The 22,766-nt window shown below is 35.4% G+C and overlaps 1 protein-coding gene across 1 annotated transcript in view; it reads right to left on the bottom strand.

Moving 5' to 3' along the window:
* LOC150090420 (kinesin-like protein KIF11-B) overlaps positions 1-22,766 on the bottom strand; it is a 336,901-nt gene that overhangs the window by 106,366 nt on the left and 207,769 nt on the right. The window contains exons 12-13 of the mRNA XM_090390308.1: positions 21,807-21,941; positions 10,783-10,878 (exon numbers count right to left, since the gene is read on the bottom strand). Coding sequence (XP_090246434.1) covers positions 10,783-10,878; positions 21,807-21,941 — 231 coding nt within the window. The remainder of the gene's footprint in view (positions 1-10,782; positions 10,879-21,806; positions 21,942-22,766) is intronic.

Raw genomic sequence — 22,766 nt, 5'->3', positions numbered from 1 at the left:
GCGCACACACAAAGACGTCCCCCATGGCAATATCATGTTCCGTTCCAGAGAGTTCGGCAAACACTTCACAAGTTGCACATTTTTTTAGGCTGTGATCAATTGGAGAATCACCCCCCTCAATTCTACCCCAAGTCACAGCACTCCTGCCACTTTATGCCCGTTGCTTTGCTGCTCTAGTTTGGGGCATGATGTTTTAAATTAATAAGATCAATAAATTAAATGTTTATTTTTTTATCTAATAGAAACAGTGAAGCGTATTACTGTATATCAGGGGCGGGCAACAGTCGGCCCGCGACAATGTTGAATCCGGCCCCCTCGGTAAATGCATCAATATAGAAAATCCATACCTGACTACACTCGCCGTAAACGTTCGGCTTAATTCGGTTCAATCGGGAATCGCGGCCAGTACAACAGTAACCAAGTGATTCTATGCAGCGTCAAAGAGTTATTTCCTAATTATTATTGTAGCATCGATCGAACGAAGTTCCTTTGGGTTTGACTTCTTATTGAAAAAAATAATATTGGTGCGAGATATTTTGTTTTATGCCTTTTCTAATTATTACAATTTTTAATTTAATATAATTTATAGCCCATAAAATGAGCCAATTAAAAAAAAAAGAAAAATTGATGCCGAATGCCGCATTTTCAATGATAATTGGACATTCAGCTATTTTTTTTAAAAATACATTAATAATTTGGTAATTCGAGTAATATACCATTTTTTAGGTTCTGATTTTTTTTTATTAAATCGTTCAATCTATTCCGGCCCGCATCATGATGCGAAAATTTAATTCGGCCCGCTGACGAAAAAAGTTGCCCACCCCTGCTCTATATAATTACACATTAGAGCTACTTCAATTAAAAATTTGAATTCCCTACCACTATATACAAAAACAATGACTGCAACATTCGAATGAAATAACGGTTTTACCTATATTAAGTATTAATCCACAAAAACTCTTTATATAAATTAAAATAAAAATTACCAGTGTAACTATAACTATAAGACTACATATTAAGTACAATATAAAATAAAAATTATGTAAATAAAAAGGCAAACACTTATTTTTTCGGAGCCTGTAACTCGCAACTATAATTTTTAAAGAGTCATGTGTTTAAGGCTGTGAGAGGTATCAGTAAAATGAATGAGGACGAAATTTAAGATTATAAATGATGCTAGAACTAGGGGACATAGATTCAAGTTACGGGGGGGAAATGTTTAGATTGGACTGCAGGAAGTTTTATTTTAGCCAGCGAGTTATAAATTACTGGAATAAGTTGCCTACATGGGCGGTAGAGGCTGACAGTTTGGGGAAATTCAAAGATTTGGATAGTACAGGCCCGGGCAAACTATGGCCTGTGAGCCACATGCGGCCCGCTGCACATTTTTGTGCAGCCCGCGAGCTGTATTTTCGAAAAAAGTTTACTTATTTTGTGCCTTTTGTGACGGCTTTTTGAAAAATAAATTTATTCAATATATGTAATATACTATAGAATTTGTCGATTTGTATATTGTTTTATCATCTCTGTATTGTTCAAATTGAGATAGAATTTGAAATTGTGCGCAAACTGGAGAGAGCCAACAGGCGCTTTTATAACGGTATAATTTGCAATTATAAACTAACCACGTGAAACTACGGTAACAGACAACTGGTGATGACGACAACGGCTCTGCTGCGGTGGCGGAGTAATAGGATAGGGCTGCTGACTGGCCGTAGTTCCAATCTGTTTTCTGACGGTCATCCCAGAGCTAGTTTTTTTGCGGTATCTTCGGTTATTATCTTGGTGCCAGTAGCGATAAAAATAATATTTACGCCCTTTTAAAATGAATAAAAAACAAAAAATTTAACAGGAGCATCATGTCTTCAATAAAGAGTGGAACAAAAAATATTTTTTTGCTAAAATAAATAACAAGCCTATTTGTCTCATCTGCCGGGAGAGTGTCTCAGTTTTGAAAGAGTACAATATTAAAAGACATTTCACTACTAAACATTCTGAATATGGTGCCAATTTAACTCCGGAAGCGAGAAAGAAAACTGCTGATGGATTGATTCAAAATTTATCTAGACAACAAAATGTGGCTACGTAAAGAATGCGGCTAAGTAAGGAACAAGAAGCTACTGTAGAGGCAAGTTTTGTTATTTCTCATATAATTGCAAAAAAGTAATGAGCCTTTTTCTGATGGAGACTATATTGAAGAATGTATGACTGAAGCTGGTGGAATTATATGTCCTGACATTAAACATAAATTTGAGAATATAAGTTTATCTTGGCAAACCATAGTAAGAAGAATTGAATGTATCGATACAAATTTAAATAAGCAATTATTATCAGTATTAGAATCCATAACATGGTACTCGATAGCTCTCGATGAAAGTAATGACCAAAAGAATACTGCGCAGTTATTAATTTTCATACGTGGATGTACCTTTAATTTTGAAATTATTGAAGAGCTTCTTTCAATGAAAAATTTGAAAAATGCTTAACAAGATATAATTTACAATGGAACAAAATGGTAAGCGTAACAACTGTCGGAGCGTTAAAGAAAATTCAGGATAAAATTTGTGAAAATTATCCTGATTATAATTTAATTATAATTCATTGTATTATACATCAACAAGTATTATGTAAAAATGTGTTAAAAGTTGAACATTAGCATTAGTAGAGGCATATGATGCAAGAAAGCAAGCTTATTCAGCATCAGCCAAAAAAAAAAAAAAAAAACCACACACCACTCCCATTTCACCCCTCCGTTCGTTCGATATACCTGTCCAGTTGAGCTTTAAATTTGTTTAGGCTATCAACTTCAACAACAAGTGATGGAAGTCGGTTCCACCAAACAACCACCCGCTGGCCAAAGGCAAATTTCCGCACATCTATCCGACATCCGTCCTTCCTCAATTTGAATTTATGCCCTCTGAGGTGATTATTCTGAGCAAGATGAAGAATCCCATTGGCATTGAGCATGCTCAAACCATTCAAAGCCTTATACACCTCTATCAGATCACCTCGCCGGTGCCTAGTCTCCAGACTCTGTAATTTGCAAAACTTAAGCCTTTCTTCGTAAGAGCAACCTTTGTTCCATTCACTAATCTTGTTGCCCTTCTCTGTATCTGTTCCAGCAGCTCTACATCCTTCTTGAAATGAGGCCTCCAGACCTGTATACAGTACTCAAGATGTGGTCTAACCATTGCCTTATACAAGGGAATAATCACCTCCTTATCCCTGCTAGAAAAATTCCTGTATATCATTGACAAGACACCATGAGCTACTCTTGCAGCTCGTCTGCACTGCTCAGAGAACTTCATATCTGCCTGCACAATTACCCCCAGGTCCTTTTCATTCTCTACCATTGTCAGTGTAGTACCGCAGAGTTGATACGTTGCTCTGGGGTTACTGTTTCCCATATGTAGTACTTTACATTTGTCAATGTTAAACTTCATTTGCCACCTCTCAGCCCATCTGTTCAACCTTCCCAGATCCTGTTGCAGCAGCATAGCGTCAGTAGTGTCCTTAACAACCCTGCCAACCTTTGTATCATCTGCAAACTTGGACATTAAACTTGATATCCCATCATCAATATCATTCATAAACACCGAAAACAACAACGGACCCAACACTGAACCCTGAGGAACTCCACTAATAACATTAGTCCACGTTGAGCAGTGTCCATTGATTACCACTCTCTGTCTTCTGCCACTCAACCATCCCCTTATCCATAGCAGCAATTTGCCTCCAATGCCACACTGCTCCAATTTGTGCAGCAGTCTTCCATGTGCAACAGTATCAAAAGCCTTTCTAAGATCCAAATATATAATATCAAAGTTATTACCTGCATCCAGTTCTTTTGTGACTACATCATAGTATCCAATCAAATTGGTCAGGCAAGCCCTGCCCTTAACAAAACCATGCTGCGCCTGAGCTATAACTGAATTCTTGTCTAGATGATCCTGCAGTGCTTCTTTAACCAGTGCCTCCATTAATTTACCTGGAACCGAAGTTAAACAAACAGGTCTATAATTACTTGTGTCAGCCTTTGATCCTCCTTTGTGAATTGGGGTTACATTTGCACATCTCCAATCTATGGGTACCTCCCCTGAGTCCAAAGAAGCTCTCATAATTATGGCTAGGGGTTTGCTTACTTCCTTTGCTGCCTCCTTTAATATAACTGGATAGATCCCATCCACCCCAGGTGCCTTTTTTATGTTTATCCTCAACAATCTCTCCTCCACTTTCCTCTCAGTTATTACAAAATCATCCAGCTCACTGCCAATGTTTACTTTACCTACATCATTCTCCTTCCTGAAGAACTCCTCATGCGTGAATGTAGATGCAAAATACTCGTTTAGATTGTTAGCCACCTGAGCAGGATCCTCAACTGTTAAACCATCAATATCCAGTGGACCAATCTGATTCATCCCTTTCCTTCTTGAGTTTAAATATGTAAAGAACTCTTTTCTGCGTTTCTTTGCATCCTTTGCCAAGGATTTTTCGTAGTCTGCCTTTGTCTGCATAATCTCCTTTGTGACTTGGTTACAGACCAAGTTATATCTATCATAGGCTTCCATGTCACCCATTAATTTGTATGTATCCCATGCATTTTTCCTCTCTGCCACATGTCTCATTAGTTCATCTGACAACCATTTAGGCCTAAACCTTGAACAATATTTCATAGTTGGTATGTAAAGCCTGGTAGCCTCCAAAATTAGTTCCTTGAATGCTTCCCATTTTGAGTTTGCTGTTGGTAACATCATCAGTTGGTCCCACTGTATAGAATTTAAATACTGTCTCAGACCATCATAGTCGCCTTTACGAAAACAAAAACCCTTCCCTTTACCTCTGATGGTAGTTACCTCCTTGAGTAAATCCCACTTCAACACACTGTGATCACTGCCACCTAGTGGTTCATTTATCTGCAGATTCACATCTTGTATTATTAAACTAGTAAATTTAATACGATCGAGGGGCAAACAGACAATTCGTTAATTTTCTTAAAGATATTGAATCTTGAGTACACAGATATTCCTTATCATAGCCAAATTTGATGGCTCAGCTTAGGAAATGTTCTTCGGCGAATATGGGATCTTAAAGATGACAATTTTATTTTTAAAACTGAAAAATATTATGGACTTTCCCGAATTAACTGATAATAACTGGATTTGTGATTTTGCGTTTACCCTGGACATCGTGACACACTTAAATACTTTCAACACCGTGTTAGATTGGGAAAATTTATACGCCCATGATATGGCAAAACGTTTGAATAGATTTAAATTAAAACTCCAGTTGTTCCTTCGACATTTATTGACAAGGTAGACCACTTTCCAACCACAAAGTTGCTGAAGATTCCAGAAAATAAATTGGAAAAATATTGGGAAATTATCGACGCTTTGAATGACTACTTTTCATGAAGATCTGGTGACTTCCGAAAAATTGAGACAAGTTTGGCAATAGTGCGCGACCCATTTTCAATAGAAATTGATAGTGCACCGAGTGAACTACAGCTTCAGATTATAGATCTGAAGTGTGATGCTGATTTAAGGGAATTGCACCACCGTGAGGAAATCTGTAAAGTTTTACAATACTCTAATTCGGACAAATTCGACGAACTTATAAAGATTTTGCCTGAAAAATGTTGGTTATTTTTGGATCAACCTACATATGTGAACAAACATTTTCCATCACGAATCTAAATAAAAATTCTTTACGATCAAGCATCACCGATGAACATTTACAAGCAGTTTTAAGAATCTCAACTACAAAATTAACACCCGAAATTAAAAAAAAAATGGTAAAAGATGTAAAACAGTTCCATTCATCTCATTAAATTCTTGGTTGTTAGAGAATAATTTTTTGTTATATTTCTTCATGATAACAAATAATATATATCTAAAAATAGTATTTTACGTGCAGCCCGCCTTCTTTTTGAATTTCTAATGTGGCCCTTCAGCCAAAAAGTTTGCCCAGGCCTGGGATAGTACCTTCAGGTCAGGGAAGCGCATAGGATGATAGGTTTAATTTCCTTTTCTTTTATTAATTATTATTATTTATATCATTGTTTTATTCGTTTTTTTTTTTTTTTGCTGGTGCAGCATAAGCCATAGGCTTTCTTGCACCATGCGGCCATTACCAATAGGGTCCAAAAACAGGTAACTTGCATGGTGAGATTGGCAAATGGGCAACCATACGAGAAAATCTTGAATTTGTATCCTACATATGTGGGTTACAGGAGCTTGGCAAGCAAGTACCTTAGAGGGGTTAGTAAAATCAAGGAACAATTTTCACTATTATAAAGAATTTCAGAACTAGAGGCTATAAATTCAAATTATAGGGGAAAAGGTTTAGACTTGATTGTAGGCAGTTTTCTTTAAGCAGAAAGCTGACTCTGCAGACAGTTGAGGCTGACAGTTTGAAGATATTCAAAGGTCAACTAGGTAGTTTCCTACATGAGGACGGAAGTGCATAATTTGCGTTTTCTTATCTACTTTTTTTTTGGCAGGTGCAGCAAAAGCTAGTGGCTTCCTTGCACTATATGTCTGTACTAATACTATATGTCATTCACCTTTACTAGCTTAGTAACACTTTCAAAAATCAGCATGGATGGACTCTGCACTATTCACTTGAAGAAAATAAAGTTATCCCAAAAAAATAACACTCATAAAATGCTATTGTTTTGGAATAACATTTCTTTACATCCCAATTGTGAGGAACTTAAGAGAACATAAAGGTCATGTTTTTCAGCTGAATAACATTTGATAAATGTCTGTGGATCAAGGGGGATGTTCTAGAATGTCTAAAAAGATATAGGCAAAAGTTAGTTCAATTTTTGAAAAAATTGAAGACACACACATAGATCTTAAAGAATCGTTGAAGTAATTGACATTTACAATATAGCACCAGAATGGAACAAAATTCATTGTTCAACATTTACTAATATCTTGGGGTTAAAAAAAAAAAAAAAAAAAAAAAACACCACTTTGGCCCAATGGTGACAATGCTAATAAAAGTCCCAAACTACAAGAAGAACTCTATGAAGAACACGGTTTATTAACAGATTTCAAACAAAGAGAGTTCTGAAGATTTACAGGAAGAAGCCATGTAACAATGGATTGAACAATATTCTTCAAAAGATAATCTCTAATTTGTTGGTAAACAAAATTATGGACAATGTAAAAATCATATACACAATAATATATAGAAAATCATACACACGTAAAACAACATTGCTGCACTTTGGATCTAAATTTGAAGAAGATATTAAATAAAATCCAGAGCCAAAAAATTTTTACATTAAAAAGCTAAAAAGCTTTACATTGTAACAAACCCGATTCAATAGTCAATGATGTGATGCTTATAAAAGTGGAGGAACTATATAAAAAACATATTTCTTCGCAAATGAAATACAAGATGGACTATACTGTAAAACATCGTATTTCATCTCAGATGAAAAATTAAACAGATATAAATTATCGATTTTATGTAAATGAATGCTTTAAATGAAAATAAATTCTTAAGTTATGTATAACAGACTTTTTCAATTAACCAACCAACCAACTACTGGTCCTGATCATGTCCCAAATAAGAGGGTTTCAATTATATGTACATTTAAAAATTATAATGAATAAACATTTTTATATTTTCGAGAGAGAGAGAACCTTTGCAGCCACCTTTTTTTTTTTTTTTTTTTTATTAGCGTGCCATAAATCGCACATACTAATTACAGAAAGATCCAAATTAATGGACCAAATATGGGGGGGGGGGAATTCTCTAAAAGGTTCCTTTTTTGTCCCTTGATGTTTCTCTACAATCATTATTCCTGTTACATCATAACAGTCTTCAACTGGGGAAATCAGAACTTCAAGCAGAGCTATTACCAAAAATATTAATTATGAAACACATTGAAAAAAAACAAAAAACTTTTGTCTGTAAATTTTTTTAAGAGAGAGAGAGACTACCTTTTGTGTGACAATGTAGTGAAGTTTCGAGCAATGATGAAACTTGTGTATCTGTATTTACAATATGCATATTTAGAAAGTTCATGGCCTATGATAAAAGAATGAAATAACAGTGAATGAGTAAGCTTTTAATTAATACAGTTGTCTCTTAGTGTATACACTTGATACAACATTTCTTCATTTTTTCTTTACGAGAATTAATTCCTCTTCTTATAGCTACCATTTCAAAATTTTGGTGGGATGCTGAATTGAATGTTGCCCTCCAAATACATTGAAAAATTATTTTATTAATGAACACAGAACCCCACATGAAAATAATTTACAGCAATACTATAGCACTCACTCAGTTTTTATTTACTGGGGGAAAAGAAATTTGAAATTCCTTAGAACAAATCTCTTCATTGGGTACATAATGATATTTTCTTCCCATCTGCGCAACATGAATTTCCTCTGGTTCTTTCTCAATCAAAACACCACTTCTTAATTTATGCAGTATTTCTCATTGCAAGAATGAGAAATTTTCTTCTAGCAAACTTCCCTGATTTTGTTGTGAAATTCAAACATATCTTTGCACTTTTCAACAAATGGCTGACAGAAAAGCATCCCTAGATTTAGCACTAGTATTTAATTTTCACCAAAAATAACCAGATGGCCTACTGCTATCTGCTCCTCTGATTTAAAATCTTTCACAAGGCACTTCTGTCCATTTTGACATCAAAAATTCTGCTCTGCAACTTTCCCCAAACTCACAATGGTGAACAACATCTTTCTTTATCACGGACATTCTTCCAGTGATAACTAATACTCTCACTTTGAACACTACAATTCATATTCAGATTCCACTTGCGAGTTAAGTTTGTCAAATTTCAGGAAAGCCTAGTTGTTCTGTGGCACCAAATCCTCTGCCTGCACCCTCATACTGGTGGAACTGTTTGCATGCCTGGGAATATCCTCTATGTGCAAGGTCTAAAAACACTGTGCCTGGTATTTGGGGGGGGGGTCAAGGTGTGTCATCCAAAACACTCAGTAATGGTTAATCCTCTATCTAATTTCAAAAACTATGTTGAAATATACCACCACAATCCTATTACACTACAATGGAATCACTGGTTAAGAAGCATTGCAGAATCATCTAGACAAGACTGCAGTAATAGTTAAGACACAGCATGGGTTTGTCAAAGGGAGGTCTTGTCTGACCAATTTGATTGGATACTATGTGGTTACAAAGGAACTGGATGCAAAAATTAATTTTGATATCATATACTTGGATTTCAGGAAAGCTTTTGACACTGCTGTGCATGGAAGACTACTATACAAATTGGAGCAGGATGGTATTAAGGGAAAGTTGCTACAATGGATAAAAGAGTGGTTGAGTGGGAGACAACAGAGAGCGGTAATCAATGGACACTGCTCTTAGCGGACAAATGTTATTAGTGGAGTTCCCCAGGGTTCGGTGTTGCACCCATTGTTGTTTTGCATATTTATCAATGATATTGATGAAGGTATATCAGGCTTAATGTCCAAGTTTGCAGATGATACAAAGGTTTGCAGGGTTGTTAAAGACAGTATGCTACTCCAACTGGATCTAGATAAGTTGGGAAAATGGGCTGAGAAGTGGCAACTGGAGTTTAACATTGACAAATGCAAAGTACTGCATATGGGTAGTAATAACTGAAAAGAAACGTACCAACTGCATGTTACTGCACTCAGGGAAGTGGAAAGTGTAAAAGACCTAGGGGTAATTGTGCAGCCAAATATGAAGTTCGCTGAGCAGTGCAGATGGGCTGCCAGGGCAGGTCATGGAGCCTTGTCAATGATATATATAGGAATTTTGCTAGCAGGGACAGGGAGGTGATAATCCCATTATACAAGGCAATGGTCAGGCCACACCTGGAGGACTGTGTACAGGTCTGGAGGCCTCATTTTAGGAAGGATGTAGAGTTGCTAGAACGAGTACAAAGAAGGACAACAAGATTGATGAGGGGAACAAAGGGGTGCTCTTACCAAGAAAGGCTTAATTTCTGCAAATTGCAGTGCCTGTAGAGTAGGCACCTGTGAGGTGATCTGATTGAGGCGTATAAGGCCTTTAATGGGTTGAGCAAGCTGAATGCTGATGGGATTCTTCGTCTTGCTTAGACTAAGAACCTGAGGGAGGGGGCACAGTTTCAAATTGAAGAAAGATAGTTGTGGAATAGATGTGCAGAAATTTGCCTTTAGCCAGCGGGTAGTTGATTGGTGGAACAGGCTTCTATCTTTTGTTGTGGAAGCTAATAGCCTAAATAAATTTAAGGCTGAGCTGGAGAGGCATTTGGAACAAACGGAGGGATGAAATGGGAGGTGTTTTTTTTTTTTTTTTGGCTGATGCTGCATAAGCTTGATTTCTTGCATCGTATGCCTCTATTAATGCTAATGTAAAGAAAGGAATAAACTGATGTTTATTTACCATTTGGACAACAGGCAAGTTTCCTACTATAGACTAAAATAGCCTAGACACCCAATCTCTCAGTTATATAGATATGTCAATCAGTGGGATGCTTCAAAAGCATCCCACTGATTGACATTTTACTGCAAAAAATACAGCAATGAAGCCTTTCAATACCTTTCAGAGACACCGTGAAAGTAGGTAGGTGACAAAATAATTATAGGATTAGCAGCCTCCAAAAAAAAGTCAAGTTTGTTTGGAATGTTTGAAACATTTCAGTAATACAGATCAAAATTGTACATCCCATTGTGAACTATAGTGCCAAAAATCTGGCACTATAGTACACTATACACATAATTCAACATGTATGCAGCAACAAATGACGAAGAGTAAACAGAAATTTACCTGCTTGGCTTGAGCAGTCAGCTGTTGCTCTTTATCTCTGCGAATGGACACGAGATGCAATTGTTCATCCCTTTCCTGCATCATCTGACCAAGAACCTACAAAATAAAGTAACTCACATTAAGTTTCACACACAGTGAAAGCATAATTTAATTGTCAGTATTTTACAATAACATCCAAAAAATTTGGCTAGAAAGGTAATTTTCAGTCAGGTTCATACAAACACTAGAAAAATAAACTTAAATATAGAAAAGTATTACTACAAATCATAAATATATTAACTATAACAACTTTATTAAATCAATTAAAACTCAGCTAATATCTTTTAGTTTAATAATAATTATTGTACTCATCATGAACTAAGAGGTTCAAGTTTTCTTTCTGCAAACAATCTAATATACTGCAACCATATACATTTTCTCCCAGCAGAATGAGAAATATAAGGTATATTTATGTAAGTCTTCCTTCTTAATTGTACAAAAAAAAAAAAAATTCATGCAAACAAAACTTTCATAACAAAACCAATAAAATCTTGAGAATCTCAAGTTCTTTTATGTTGATCCTGTAGTCTTCTGTAATGGTACACTATACTACATTTTTCTTAATGTGGATGAAGATACTGGGCATCAGTATCAATCAATACATCATTGAAATTCTGGGCATCATCAATACATTGAAATTTTATCTTTAGCATCCTGCTTTTCTTCTAACTCTTGTACTGAATCTTGGTAAACCACCTCCTACACCTAGTACACTCCACTCAATGTCTCCTGTGGTCTTCTGTCAAAAGGATGATGTTGGTAGAATTATGAACAACTTGATGCCAAGAAAGTTGCAAACATCATGGTATTTTTCCACTTTTTCTCAAAACAAGTGCTCCTGAACATACTTCTGTTCCATGTCACCTTGTACCACAAATAAGTATCAACAAATAAAGTCAGGGATGCCAGAGCTGCATGTGAGAAAGCATTGGCTAAGAGAGTAAAAAATGGGGACAAGGAATATTTCGTGTGTGTGAATACAAGGAAGAAAAAAGCAAATCAGACTGGACCCTTGTGCACTGGTTGTGGGAAAGTCTTAGACAACCCAGCTGATGTTCTGGATGAATTTAACAGGTACTTTGCATTTGTCTTTACTGATGAAAGACCATGCTGTGCAAGTGAGGCTGAACCATATGAAATTAGTGATGTCATAATTACAGATGATTGTTTATTAGGAAAACTTTTGAGCATAAAGACAAGTTAAGGCTCCTGGAGTTGATGGCATATACCCTGTAGTTTTGAGGGAAAGTACAGAAGTGTGTATTGAACTATTGAGGTTAATTATGAGGGCATCTTTAGACTCAGGTGGAATTCTTTGGATTGGAGAAGTGTGAAGTGCAGACCACTTAGTCTGAAAAATCTTAGAGGCAGTGATTAAGAAGGCAATCCTGGAATATTCAGATAGATATAGCATTCTGAAGGGCATACAACATGGCTTCATTACAGGTAAATTATGCTTAACTAACTTAGTAGCTTATTTTGACAGTTACTCATGATTTAGGGAATAATTTTGACATAGTTTATTTGGATTTTAGCAAAGCATTTAACTCTGTCCTTCATGAGAGGACAATGGTAAGATTCTAAGATGGATTGCTGGGTTGCTGCAGGGCAGAAGGTTGAATTAATGAATGTTCTTCATATTGGTGTAACATCAGGAGTGGAGTCCCTCAAGGATCAGTTCTTGGACCACTCTTGTTTCTCATTTTTATAAATGAGATCAATAAAGGGACAGACGACTATGTCAAAATTTGTAGATTAAGTAAAGATTGACAAAGTTGTTAACGATCAGTGTGAAGGAATACTCCTTCAGGATGACTTGAGCAGACTTCAAAGAGGGGTCAGAAGTGGCATGTTTTAATGATGCTAAATGCAATGTCTTACACTTGGGAAATAAATAAATTATTTGTAAAAGAATAAGAGAAGTTTACCTCAATACGATACGTAGAACACTTCCATATGATACTCTCCAGAAATTAAAATAAAAACAATTTAAAAAATCGAAAATCTTACATTACAGTAAAAAATAATTAACAATAATTAAAAATCAAATGAACACAATTAAAAATCAATTTAACGCAATTAAAAATTAAGTAAAAAATTAATTTAACAAAAAAAAATGCAAAACGATTTTCCTTCCTGAAGCTGACAATGCTGTGACCATATGTTGTAATCACAGGAATGAAAATTACCGAATAGGGCTGAGGATTATTTGTCTTTGCGCCAGTTTCTGCAATTAATAGTCTCATATAATTATGTTGAACACTAAGTATTTTGGCCTCGTTAAATAAAATGTTTTTCATTAATGGCATGAAAGGCTGATTCTGACACCGCTGAACGAGACACACAAACTGAGGCTGCATGGTGATTAACACAAAATTCAGAGGAAACCACGTAGAACCCTGATAAGATGAGTCGCAATCACCACAAGAAACATACTTTTCTTGCGGTGTCATTTATTTGTGTTGCGAACGAGGAAAGGACTGAGCGATTGTTCAGTATAGTGTGTAATTTCTGTATTGGCCTGGCTACAATTTTAAATTCGGTATCTTTAAAGAATCTGTTAAGTTGTTTGTGCCACCGTTCAACATGTGGGACAGAAATAAAGTATTTTTTGATATTACTATTGTTGGTTGGTGTATTTTTTTGTATTCTATCCTTAGCTTGTACCCTAATTCTGTACATTATAGCAAGTGGGTAGCCCCTGTTTAAGAATCTGCTAGTTAATGTGTATTTCTGAGCCCAACGCAGATTCTATCGTTGAATATTTATAAACATTGAGAAATTGATTAAAGATAATCAATCTTTTGTAGGTAAACGGGCGATCATTGCGAAATGATTAAAGATAATCGATCTTTTGTAGGTGAACGGGTGAGCTGATATCAACGTATAACATATTGAGCATTATAGCTCTGATTCATACTAATAAATAAATTATACACCTGGTGGAGCTGAATTAAAAACAGCAGAGGAAAAGGATCTGTGAGTTACAATACAGGCAGATATATATGAAGTTTTCTGAGCAGTGTAAACAGGCAGCCAGCAAAGTCCATAGTGTCTTATTGATGATTTATTGAACATTCAAACATGATGGAACTTATGGGCCTTTTTTTCACTCATTGCCTGATTCAGTCTGTGAGAGAGAGAGAAAATAGCAAGGCTCCCACCAGGGAAATCAGTTTTTCGTCCAGCAAAAACATAAATCAACCAGAGAACATGAAATTTATGGACAGGAAGATCATAATTCCATTGTATAAGGCAATTGTAAGATCAAATTTGGAATAGTGTGTTCAAATATGGAGACCTCATCTGGGGAAAAAAAAAAAAAGTTTCTTGAAAGGGTCCAAAGACAGGAGACTCGAATGGTGAGATCGACAGAAGGAAGACAGTATGAAGTAAAACAGATTTTATTCTGAAGTAAGACTCTTATTTCGCCTACAGAGCTTGGCAACTAGGAACCTCAGAGGTGAACTGATTGAGGTTTATAGGGCTGTGATGGGGATTAGTAAAATGAACAAAGCTGGAATTGACTGTTTCAAAAGAATTCCAGAACTAGGGGTCATAAATTTCAATTAAGAGGCTTGAGGTTTGATTATTTTGTAGGAAGTTTTCTTTTAGCCAGCAAGTTGTTGATAGCTGGAACAAGTTGCCCTTGCAGGTAGTTAAGGTTGATAGTTTGAATAAATTCAAAGGTCAACTGGATACTTATCTTGTGAGAAGGGAAGCATATAATTTGTGTTTTCTTATCAACTTGTTTTTTTTTTTTTTTTTTTTTCTGGCAATGCAACAAAAGCTTGTGGCTTCCTTGCACTATATGGCAAATACTATTACTAATAGTGTAACTATTAGTTGTACTATTACTAATAGTACAAGTAAATAAATTTGATGAATTTTAAGTGCTGGTCAAGACATCAAATGCAGATATTGTTGGGATATCAGGGACGGTGTCACACAGATATTAGGAATGCAGAATTGGAATTTGGGGAGTACAATGTGCACAGAAAGAATAGGAAAGGAGGAGGGGTTATTCTATTAATTAAAAAAACCAAAATCTAAGGAAGTGCATCCAGTTGACATAGATGGGCAGTGCAATGTTGAATCAGTTTGGTGTGACATAAGCACTGGGAAAGCAAAAATGAAAGGAGTGTGTTACAGGCCTAATGACTCTGATGAGTATAATGAGCAATTGTGCAGAGAAATAATGGGCCAGTAAATCAGATTGTCTTATAATGAGAGATTAATTTCCTAGATATTGACTGGAATTTGTGGGTTCGTCACTTGTACACTAGCAAGACTTTTGTGGATTTATTGGATGACTGTTTTCTGCAGCAGCATGTTCAAGAGGCAACCAGAGTGTAATACTCTTGATCTAGTTATTAGCAGTGTTCATTCATGCATTAAGAATTTGCAGATAAAGAAACCACTAGGTGGCAGTGATCAACAGTGTACTGATGTGGCATTTACTTAAAAATAAATAATTACCATCAGGGGTAAGGGAAGGGTTTTGGCTTCTGTAAAGGTGACTAGAGTGGTCTCAGACAGTTTAAATTCTGTACAGTGGGACCAACTGATGTTACCAACAGCAAATTTTAAGTGGGAAGCATTCAAGGAATTAATCGTGGAAGCTACTAGGCTTTCCATACTGATAAAGAAATATTGTTTAACGTTAGGCCTAAATGGAGGTCAGATGAACTAATGAGACCTGTAGCAGAAAAGAAAAATGCATGGGATGCATATAAATTATCAAGTGACACAGAAGCCTATGGCAGATATAAGCTAGTCTGTAATCAAGTCACAAAGGAGATTAGGCGGCAAGCATAATCCCCTTTGTGAAAGATTTTTTTGTAATCTGCTTTTTTCAAAAAGCAGATTACAAGAAATCTTTGGCAAAGGATTCTAAGAAAAACAGCAAAGACTTCTTTACTTATATAAACTCTAGAACAGGCCTGAGCAAACTACAGCCTGCGGGCCACATGCAGCCAGCCACACATTTTTTGTCCGCGAGCTTTAATCGTATTTTCGAAAAAAATGTTACTTATTTTATGCCTTTTGCAACATCTTTTTGAAAAATAAATTTGTATATGTAATACATTATAGAATTTGTCGACTTGTAAATTGTTTTATCATCTCTGTATTGTTCAAATTGAGATAGAATTTGAAATTGTGCGCGAACCGGAGCGAGCCAACGGGCGCTTTTATAACGGTATAATCTGTGATTATAAACTAACTGCATGAAACTACGGTAACAGACAACCGGTGATGACAATGGCTTTGCTGCGGTGGTGGAGTAATAGGATAGGACCGCTGACTGGCCGCAGTTTCAATCTGTTTTCTCTGACGGTCATCCCACAGTTAGTTTTTTTGCATTATCTTCGGTTATCATCTTGGTGCCAGTAGCGATAAAAATAATATTTACGCCCTTTTAAAAATGAATAAAAAATGAAAAATTCAACAAGTGCATCATGTCTTCAATGAAGAGTGGAACAATATTTTTTTGCTAACATAAATAACAAGACTATCTCATCTGCCGGGAGAGTGTCTCAGTGTTGAAAGAGTACAATAGTAAAAGACATTTCACTACTAAACATTCTGAATATGGTGCCAATTTAACTCCGGAAGCGAGAAAGAAAACTGCTGATGGATTGATTCAAAATTTATCTAGACAACAAAATGTGTTTACGCGGCTAACTACAAACGGCTAACTTGCAAAAAGCAACAAGCCTTTTTCTGATGGAGACTATATTAAAGAATGTATGACTGAAGCTTGTGGAATTATGTCCTGACATTAAACACAAATTTGAGAATATAAGTTTATCTCGGGAAACCGTAGTAAGAAGTATCGATACAAATTTGAATGAGCAACTATTATCAGTATTAGAATCCATAACACGGTACTCGATAGCTCTCGACGAAAGTAATGACCAAAAGAATACTGCACAGTTATTAAATTTCATACGTGAATGTACCTCTAATTTTGAAATTATTGAACAGCTTCTATCAATAGAATCTCTTAAAGACCAAAAAACGGGAGTTGATATATTTGAAAAAGTTGAAAAATGCTTAACAAGATATAATTTACAATTGAACAAAATGGTAAGCGTAACAACTGACGGAGCACCAAGTTTGACAGGTAAAAATGTTGGAGCGTTAAAGAAAATTCCAGGATAAAATTTGTGAAAATTATCCTGATTATAATTTAATTACAATTCATTGTATTATACATCAAGTATTATGTAAAAATGTTTTAAAAGTTGAACATGTCACATCTTGTATTATTAAACTAGTAAATTTAATACGATCGAGGGGCCTGAAACACAGACAATTCGTTAATTTTCTTCAAGGTATTGAATCCGAGTACACAGATATTCCTTATCATAGCCAAATTCGATGGCTTAGGTTAGGAAAAGTTCTTCGGTGAGTATGGGATCTTAAAGATGACATCATTCTATTTTTAAAACTGAAAAATATTATGGACCTTCCCGAATTAACTGATAACTGAATTTGTGATTTTGTGTTTACCCTAGAAGTCGTGACACGCTTGAATACTTTCAACACCGTGTTACAACAGAAAAAAATTTATACGTCATGATATGTTAAAAAGTTTGAATGGATTTCAATTAAAACTCCAGTTGTTCCTTTGACATTTATTGATTAACAATGTAGACCACTTTCCAACCATGAAGTTGCTGAAGATTCCAGAAAATAAATTTGAAAAATATTGTCAATGCTTTGAATGACAACTTTTCACGAAGATTTGCGAAAAATTGAGACAAGTTTGGCAACAGTGCGCAACTCATTTTCAATAGAAATTGATAGTGCACCGAGTGAATTACAACTTCAGATTATAGATCTGCAGTGTGATACTGATTTAAGGGAATTGCACAGTCGTGGAAATCTGTAAATTTTACAATACTCGTAATTCAGACAAATTCGACGAACTTAAATATTTTTCCAAAAAATGTTGGTTATTTTTGGATCAACCTACATATGTGAACAAACATTTTGCATCATGAATCTAAATAAAAATTCTTTACGATCAAGCATCACCGATGAACATTTACAAGCAGTTTTAAGAATCTCAACTATAAAATTAAAACCCAAAATTAAAAAAAATGTTAAAAGATGTAAAACGGTTCCATTCATCTCATTAAAATTCTTGGTTGTTAGAGAATAATTTTTTTTTATGTTATATTTCTTCTTCATGATAACAAATAATATATATCTAAAAATAGTATTTTATGTGCGGCCCGCCTTCTTTTTGAATTCCTAATGTGGCCCTTCAGCCAAAACGTTTGCCCAGGCCTGCCTGCTCTAGAAGAAAGGGGATGAATCAGATTGGTACACTTGATATTTATGATTCGACTGTTGATGATCCTGCTCAGACAACTGATAATCTGAATGAGTATTTTGCATCTACATTCACACCAGTTATTAAAGGAGAAAAACGCCGGATGTTTATTAAACTGTAACAGGGTGCTTAATGATTCTGCAATAACTGAGAGCAAAGTGGGGAAGAAATTGTTGAAGTTAAACATAAGGGTGACATGAGTAATTACAGACCAGTTAGTTTAACTTCTGTTCCAGGTAAAATAAAGGAGTTGCTGGTTAAAGATGCATTGCAGGATCATCTAGACAAGACTGCAATAATAATTCAGCAACAGCATGGGTTTGTTAAGGGAAAGTCTTGTCTGACAAATTTGATTGGATACTATGTGGTTACAAAGGAACTGGATGCAAAAAATAATTTTGATATCATATACTTAGATTTCAGGAAAACTTGACACTGCTGTGAATGGAAGACTACTATACAAATTTAAGCAGGATGGTATTAAGGGAAAGTTGCTACAATGGATAAAAGAGTGGTTGAGTGGGAGATGACTGAGTGGTAATCAATGGATGCTGCTCTGCATGGACTAACGTTATTAATGGAATTCCCCAGAGTCCGGTGTTGTGCTCACTGTTGTTTTGTATATTTATCAATGATAATGATGAAGGTATATCAGGCTTAATGTCGAAATTTGCAGATGATAAACATTGGCAGTGTTGTTAATTACAGCAGCACCAGTGTACTACTGCAACAGGATCTACAAAATTTGGGCCTTTTTTTTTACTGAGAAGTGGCAACTGAATTTTAACTTTGACAAATGCAAAGTACTGCATACAGGTAGAAGTAACCCCAGAGAAACATACCTACTATGTGGTACTACACTTAGGGAGGTAGAAAATGAAAAAGACCTCTGAGTAATTGTGCAGTCAGATATGGAATTTTCTAAGCAGGCAGACAGGCTGCCAGAGCAGGTCACTGGGTATTGTCAATGATATACAGGAATTTTGCCAGTAGGGAAAAGGAGTTGATTTTCCTTTTGTATAAGGAAATGGTCAGGCCACACATTGAGTATAGGTCTGGAGGCCTTATTACAGGAAGGATGTATAGTTGCTTGAGTGAGTACAGAGAATGGCAACAAGACTGGTTAGGGAAACCAAATGGTCTCACCAAGAAAGGTTTAACTTCTGCATATTGCAGCATCTGGAGACTAGGCACCTGCGAGGTGATCTGAACGGTGTGTATAAGGCCTTGAACAGGTTTAGCATGCTGAATTCTGATGGGATTCTTCCACTTGCTCAGATTACAAGCCTGAGGGGGGCAGAAATTCAAATTGAGGAAAGACAGTTGTAGAATAGATGTGTAGAAATTTGCCTTTAGCCAGCAGTTAGTTGTTGTTGGAACAAACTTCCACCTGCTATTGTGGAAGCTGATAGCTTAAATAAATTCAAGGAGCAATTGGACAAATGTTTAGAGGGATTGGATGTGCAAAATGGGTTTTTTTTTTTTTTGGCTGATGTTACATATGCCTGCTTTCTTGCATCACAAGCCTCAATACTACATGCATATTTGAAGGACAGTAGATTTTCTGTCAGGAGAAATATCAGTGAAAAATTCCAACACCTGCTTTTGAGTTTTTTTTTTTTTTTTTTTTGCTACTGTGTAATGAGTTTCAAAGGTTTTGGAAAAGATATAAACCATACTGATGTTTTTGCAATTTCTTGCATGATTTATGAACATCTGCCAGCTATAAACTTACAAAAAGGGTGACTAGATATCTGTAAGCAGGAGAAAAATAGGGAAAACAAACAGGGTTTTTTTTTTTTTTTTTTCTGCAGTCTGCACTGCACTAGATATCATTTTTCAGTGGCAAAATACACTTTACAATAAAATACAGCGATAGTATCATTTACCCATGCAGTATGTTTTTAAAAATTAGCTTACCTAACATTTTTCAGTCTGTGCATTTCTGTTGGATACTCTATTAAACATCAACTTTACACTGATTTTGATTGCTTAAAGAAATACTGTTGCACACGTTTCCCTCTTCAGTAACGTTGAGTCAAAGGTTTGTTCATAACAATGAACTTACTGTCTAGACTTGGTTGTCAGGAGTATTTCCAAAGCTTCATCACTAAGAGATCTGAATTCAGTTTTTTTTTTCCTAATGTGGCTAAATATTCTCTCACACTTGGCACTACTATGAGAAATTGTCAAAATGTCAAACATGACTTCAGATAATTTGTTATATTTCAAGCATCCTTATGATCACCAACCACGGACTGTTATTAAATTTTTAGTGAAGCTCGGTAAAAATGATGCAGGAATGTTGCTGATGTTACAGAAAGTGTATGGTGATGAAACCACGAGTCAACCACAAGTGTAAAAATGGCACAAATGGTTCAGAGAGGGACTGGAAGATGTCCACAATGACAAGACAGGAAAACTGCCAACTTCGACATGACAAAATGTTGAAAAAAAATTGAGTGATTGTGTGCATTGGTTGGGCATTCAACTCATCTAACGGTCGACTGATCTGACTCGCAGAATAGTTACACATTGACAAAGAAACGGTGAGAACAATTTTGACAGACTGGTTGGGCATGAGAAAGGTGTGCACTTGTCCTGACAGACTATCAGAATCGAAGCAGAAACATAAGGAAGTCTGCAGTGAATATTTGGGGGGAAAAAAAAAAAAAAAAAAAAAGTGAAACTCCCGACTTTTTAGATTCAGTGATAACAGAAGATGAATCCCTGATCTTTCAGTATGATCCACAAAACCATGCAATGGGAAACATCCTCTTTAAAGAAAGCAAGAATGTCTCAATCGAAGATCAAGTCCATGTTTGTCCTTTACTTTGATTGTCATGGTGTTGTTCATCATGAAATCTGTCCTGGCAAATCAGACACTAAGTTGAGATTTAATAAATGTTAAGACATCATGAAAAAATTCAAAAGACAGCCCAATTTATGACTAGACAAATGGTTTTTTTGCATAGTGACAATATAGTGTGTCATTCCTCTGTTGCAGTGAGAGAATTTTTAATACGAAAAACAAGATCACAACATTGGATCACATGCCTTTATTCAACAGATCTGGCGCCGTGTGACTTTTTTTCCAAAAATTAAAATCCACTTTAAAGGTAAATGATTTGAGGACTTCACAGACATTCAGAAGAATGCAGCACAGCAATTAAAGGTGCACTGTTGTTTTAGATCCTGAAAATTGCAAATGGAGCACAGCACAGGAGTGGATGAAGATTACTTTAAAGATGATAAAATATTGTATTTAAAATAATAAATGATTTAACAAATATTTCTCATTTCTTTCAGCCATACCTTGTATTGTTTCAGCATTGTACCTGAAATGATATATCGCTAATGGCCATTTTATCTTGAGTGATAATGGAGGAAAATATGATATGTGTTTAAATTTATAAGTATAGTTTTCAGATTTAGGAGCTAAAAGTCATATAAAATATCCACAAATATCAGCATTGTACTGGCAGATACACATTTACTTTTGTTACATTCCTCATATTTCACATTAAAAATGCTAAATTTACAGTTAGTATATAATAGCTATGAGCAAGTACAAATACTTTGAAATTCTTTGCTGCAAGGAAATTTCATAAAAGTTATTCAAAGCAAAGTTCATTTTAACCTGTTTTGTTGAAGTCAGGCTCTGCTGTGTTGCTTCAAGCTTCTGATTAACCTCTTTTAATTTATTGGTTTCTTCAACAACTTCACTTTCCTTCTGCATAAGTACTTCACATTTAGCTGTGAACAAGTTATTTACCTATTTGCATAAAAAAGGCAATCAGTAAATTCATAAATATACAACAGCATGTGCAAAAAAAAAAAAAAAAACCCCATAAATAAAATTATTATTGAATACAGTCAGTGCTTTTGCACCACGTTTTGTTCGTAGTGAACTGTTCAAGTCAATAATTGGCATCGCTTTAATTGTATCTCATATTGTGACTCAACCTTCACGGGTTGCCAAGATACTGCACTGCTTTGAATAAGTAACGCTTCACCAGTGGAGAAAATCAATGTTACTTATTCTTGCCGGATACCACCACCCATATGAAATATAATTAAAATGACAATTATCAACTTGAACAGTTCACTATGAACAAAACATTGTGTAAAGCACTGACCGTTCAATAGTGAATCTTAAGCATAATCCCATTGCGTCAGGCAAAACATATCATCAGGTATCTCTCATATTGTGGACTTATACTTCATAACTAGGTTGTCACTATTACAACAACAGGGTACCTGCTCACCCACCATAGGTGGTGGTATCGACAGAGAATAAGTAACATTAGTCTTCTCTAGTGGTGAAGCATTACTTATTCAAAGCAGTGCAATACCTCAGCAACTCATTGTGAAGGTTGATTCACAATATGAGATACAATTAAAATGATGCCATTCTTCATCTTTACATTTTATGACTAACTTTTTTTTTTTTTTAAATTTAACAGAATAATTCTTAAAAAAAAAAGTATAAACCACAGCATTTCTTAAATTATTTAATTTTTTATTAGGAACTACAGAAAATGCATACAATAAGTATTTCAATCTCATTATAATAAATATTCTATCTTTCCTTGATTAC

The sequence above is a fragment of the Mastigoproctus giganteus genome, chromosome 2, assembly GCF_048544385.1.
Source record: "Mastigoproctus giganteus isolate SK-2022 chromosome 2, ASM4854438v1, whole genome shotgun sequence".
NCBI classification, from domain to species: Eukaryota; Metazoa; Arthropoda; class Arachnida; order Uropygi; family Thelyphonidae; genus Mastigoproctus; species Mastigoproctus giganteus.
Note: the sequence above shows the minus strand (reverse complement) of the source record. Positions and strands in the feature narration are given on the sequence as shown.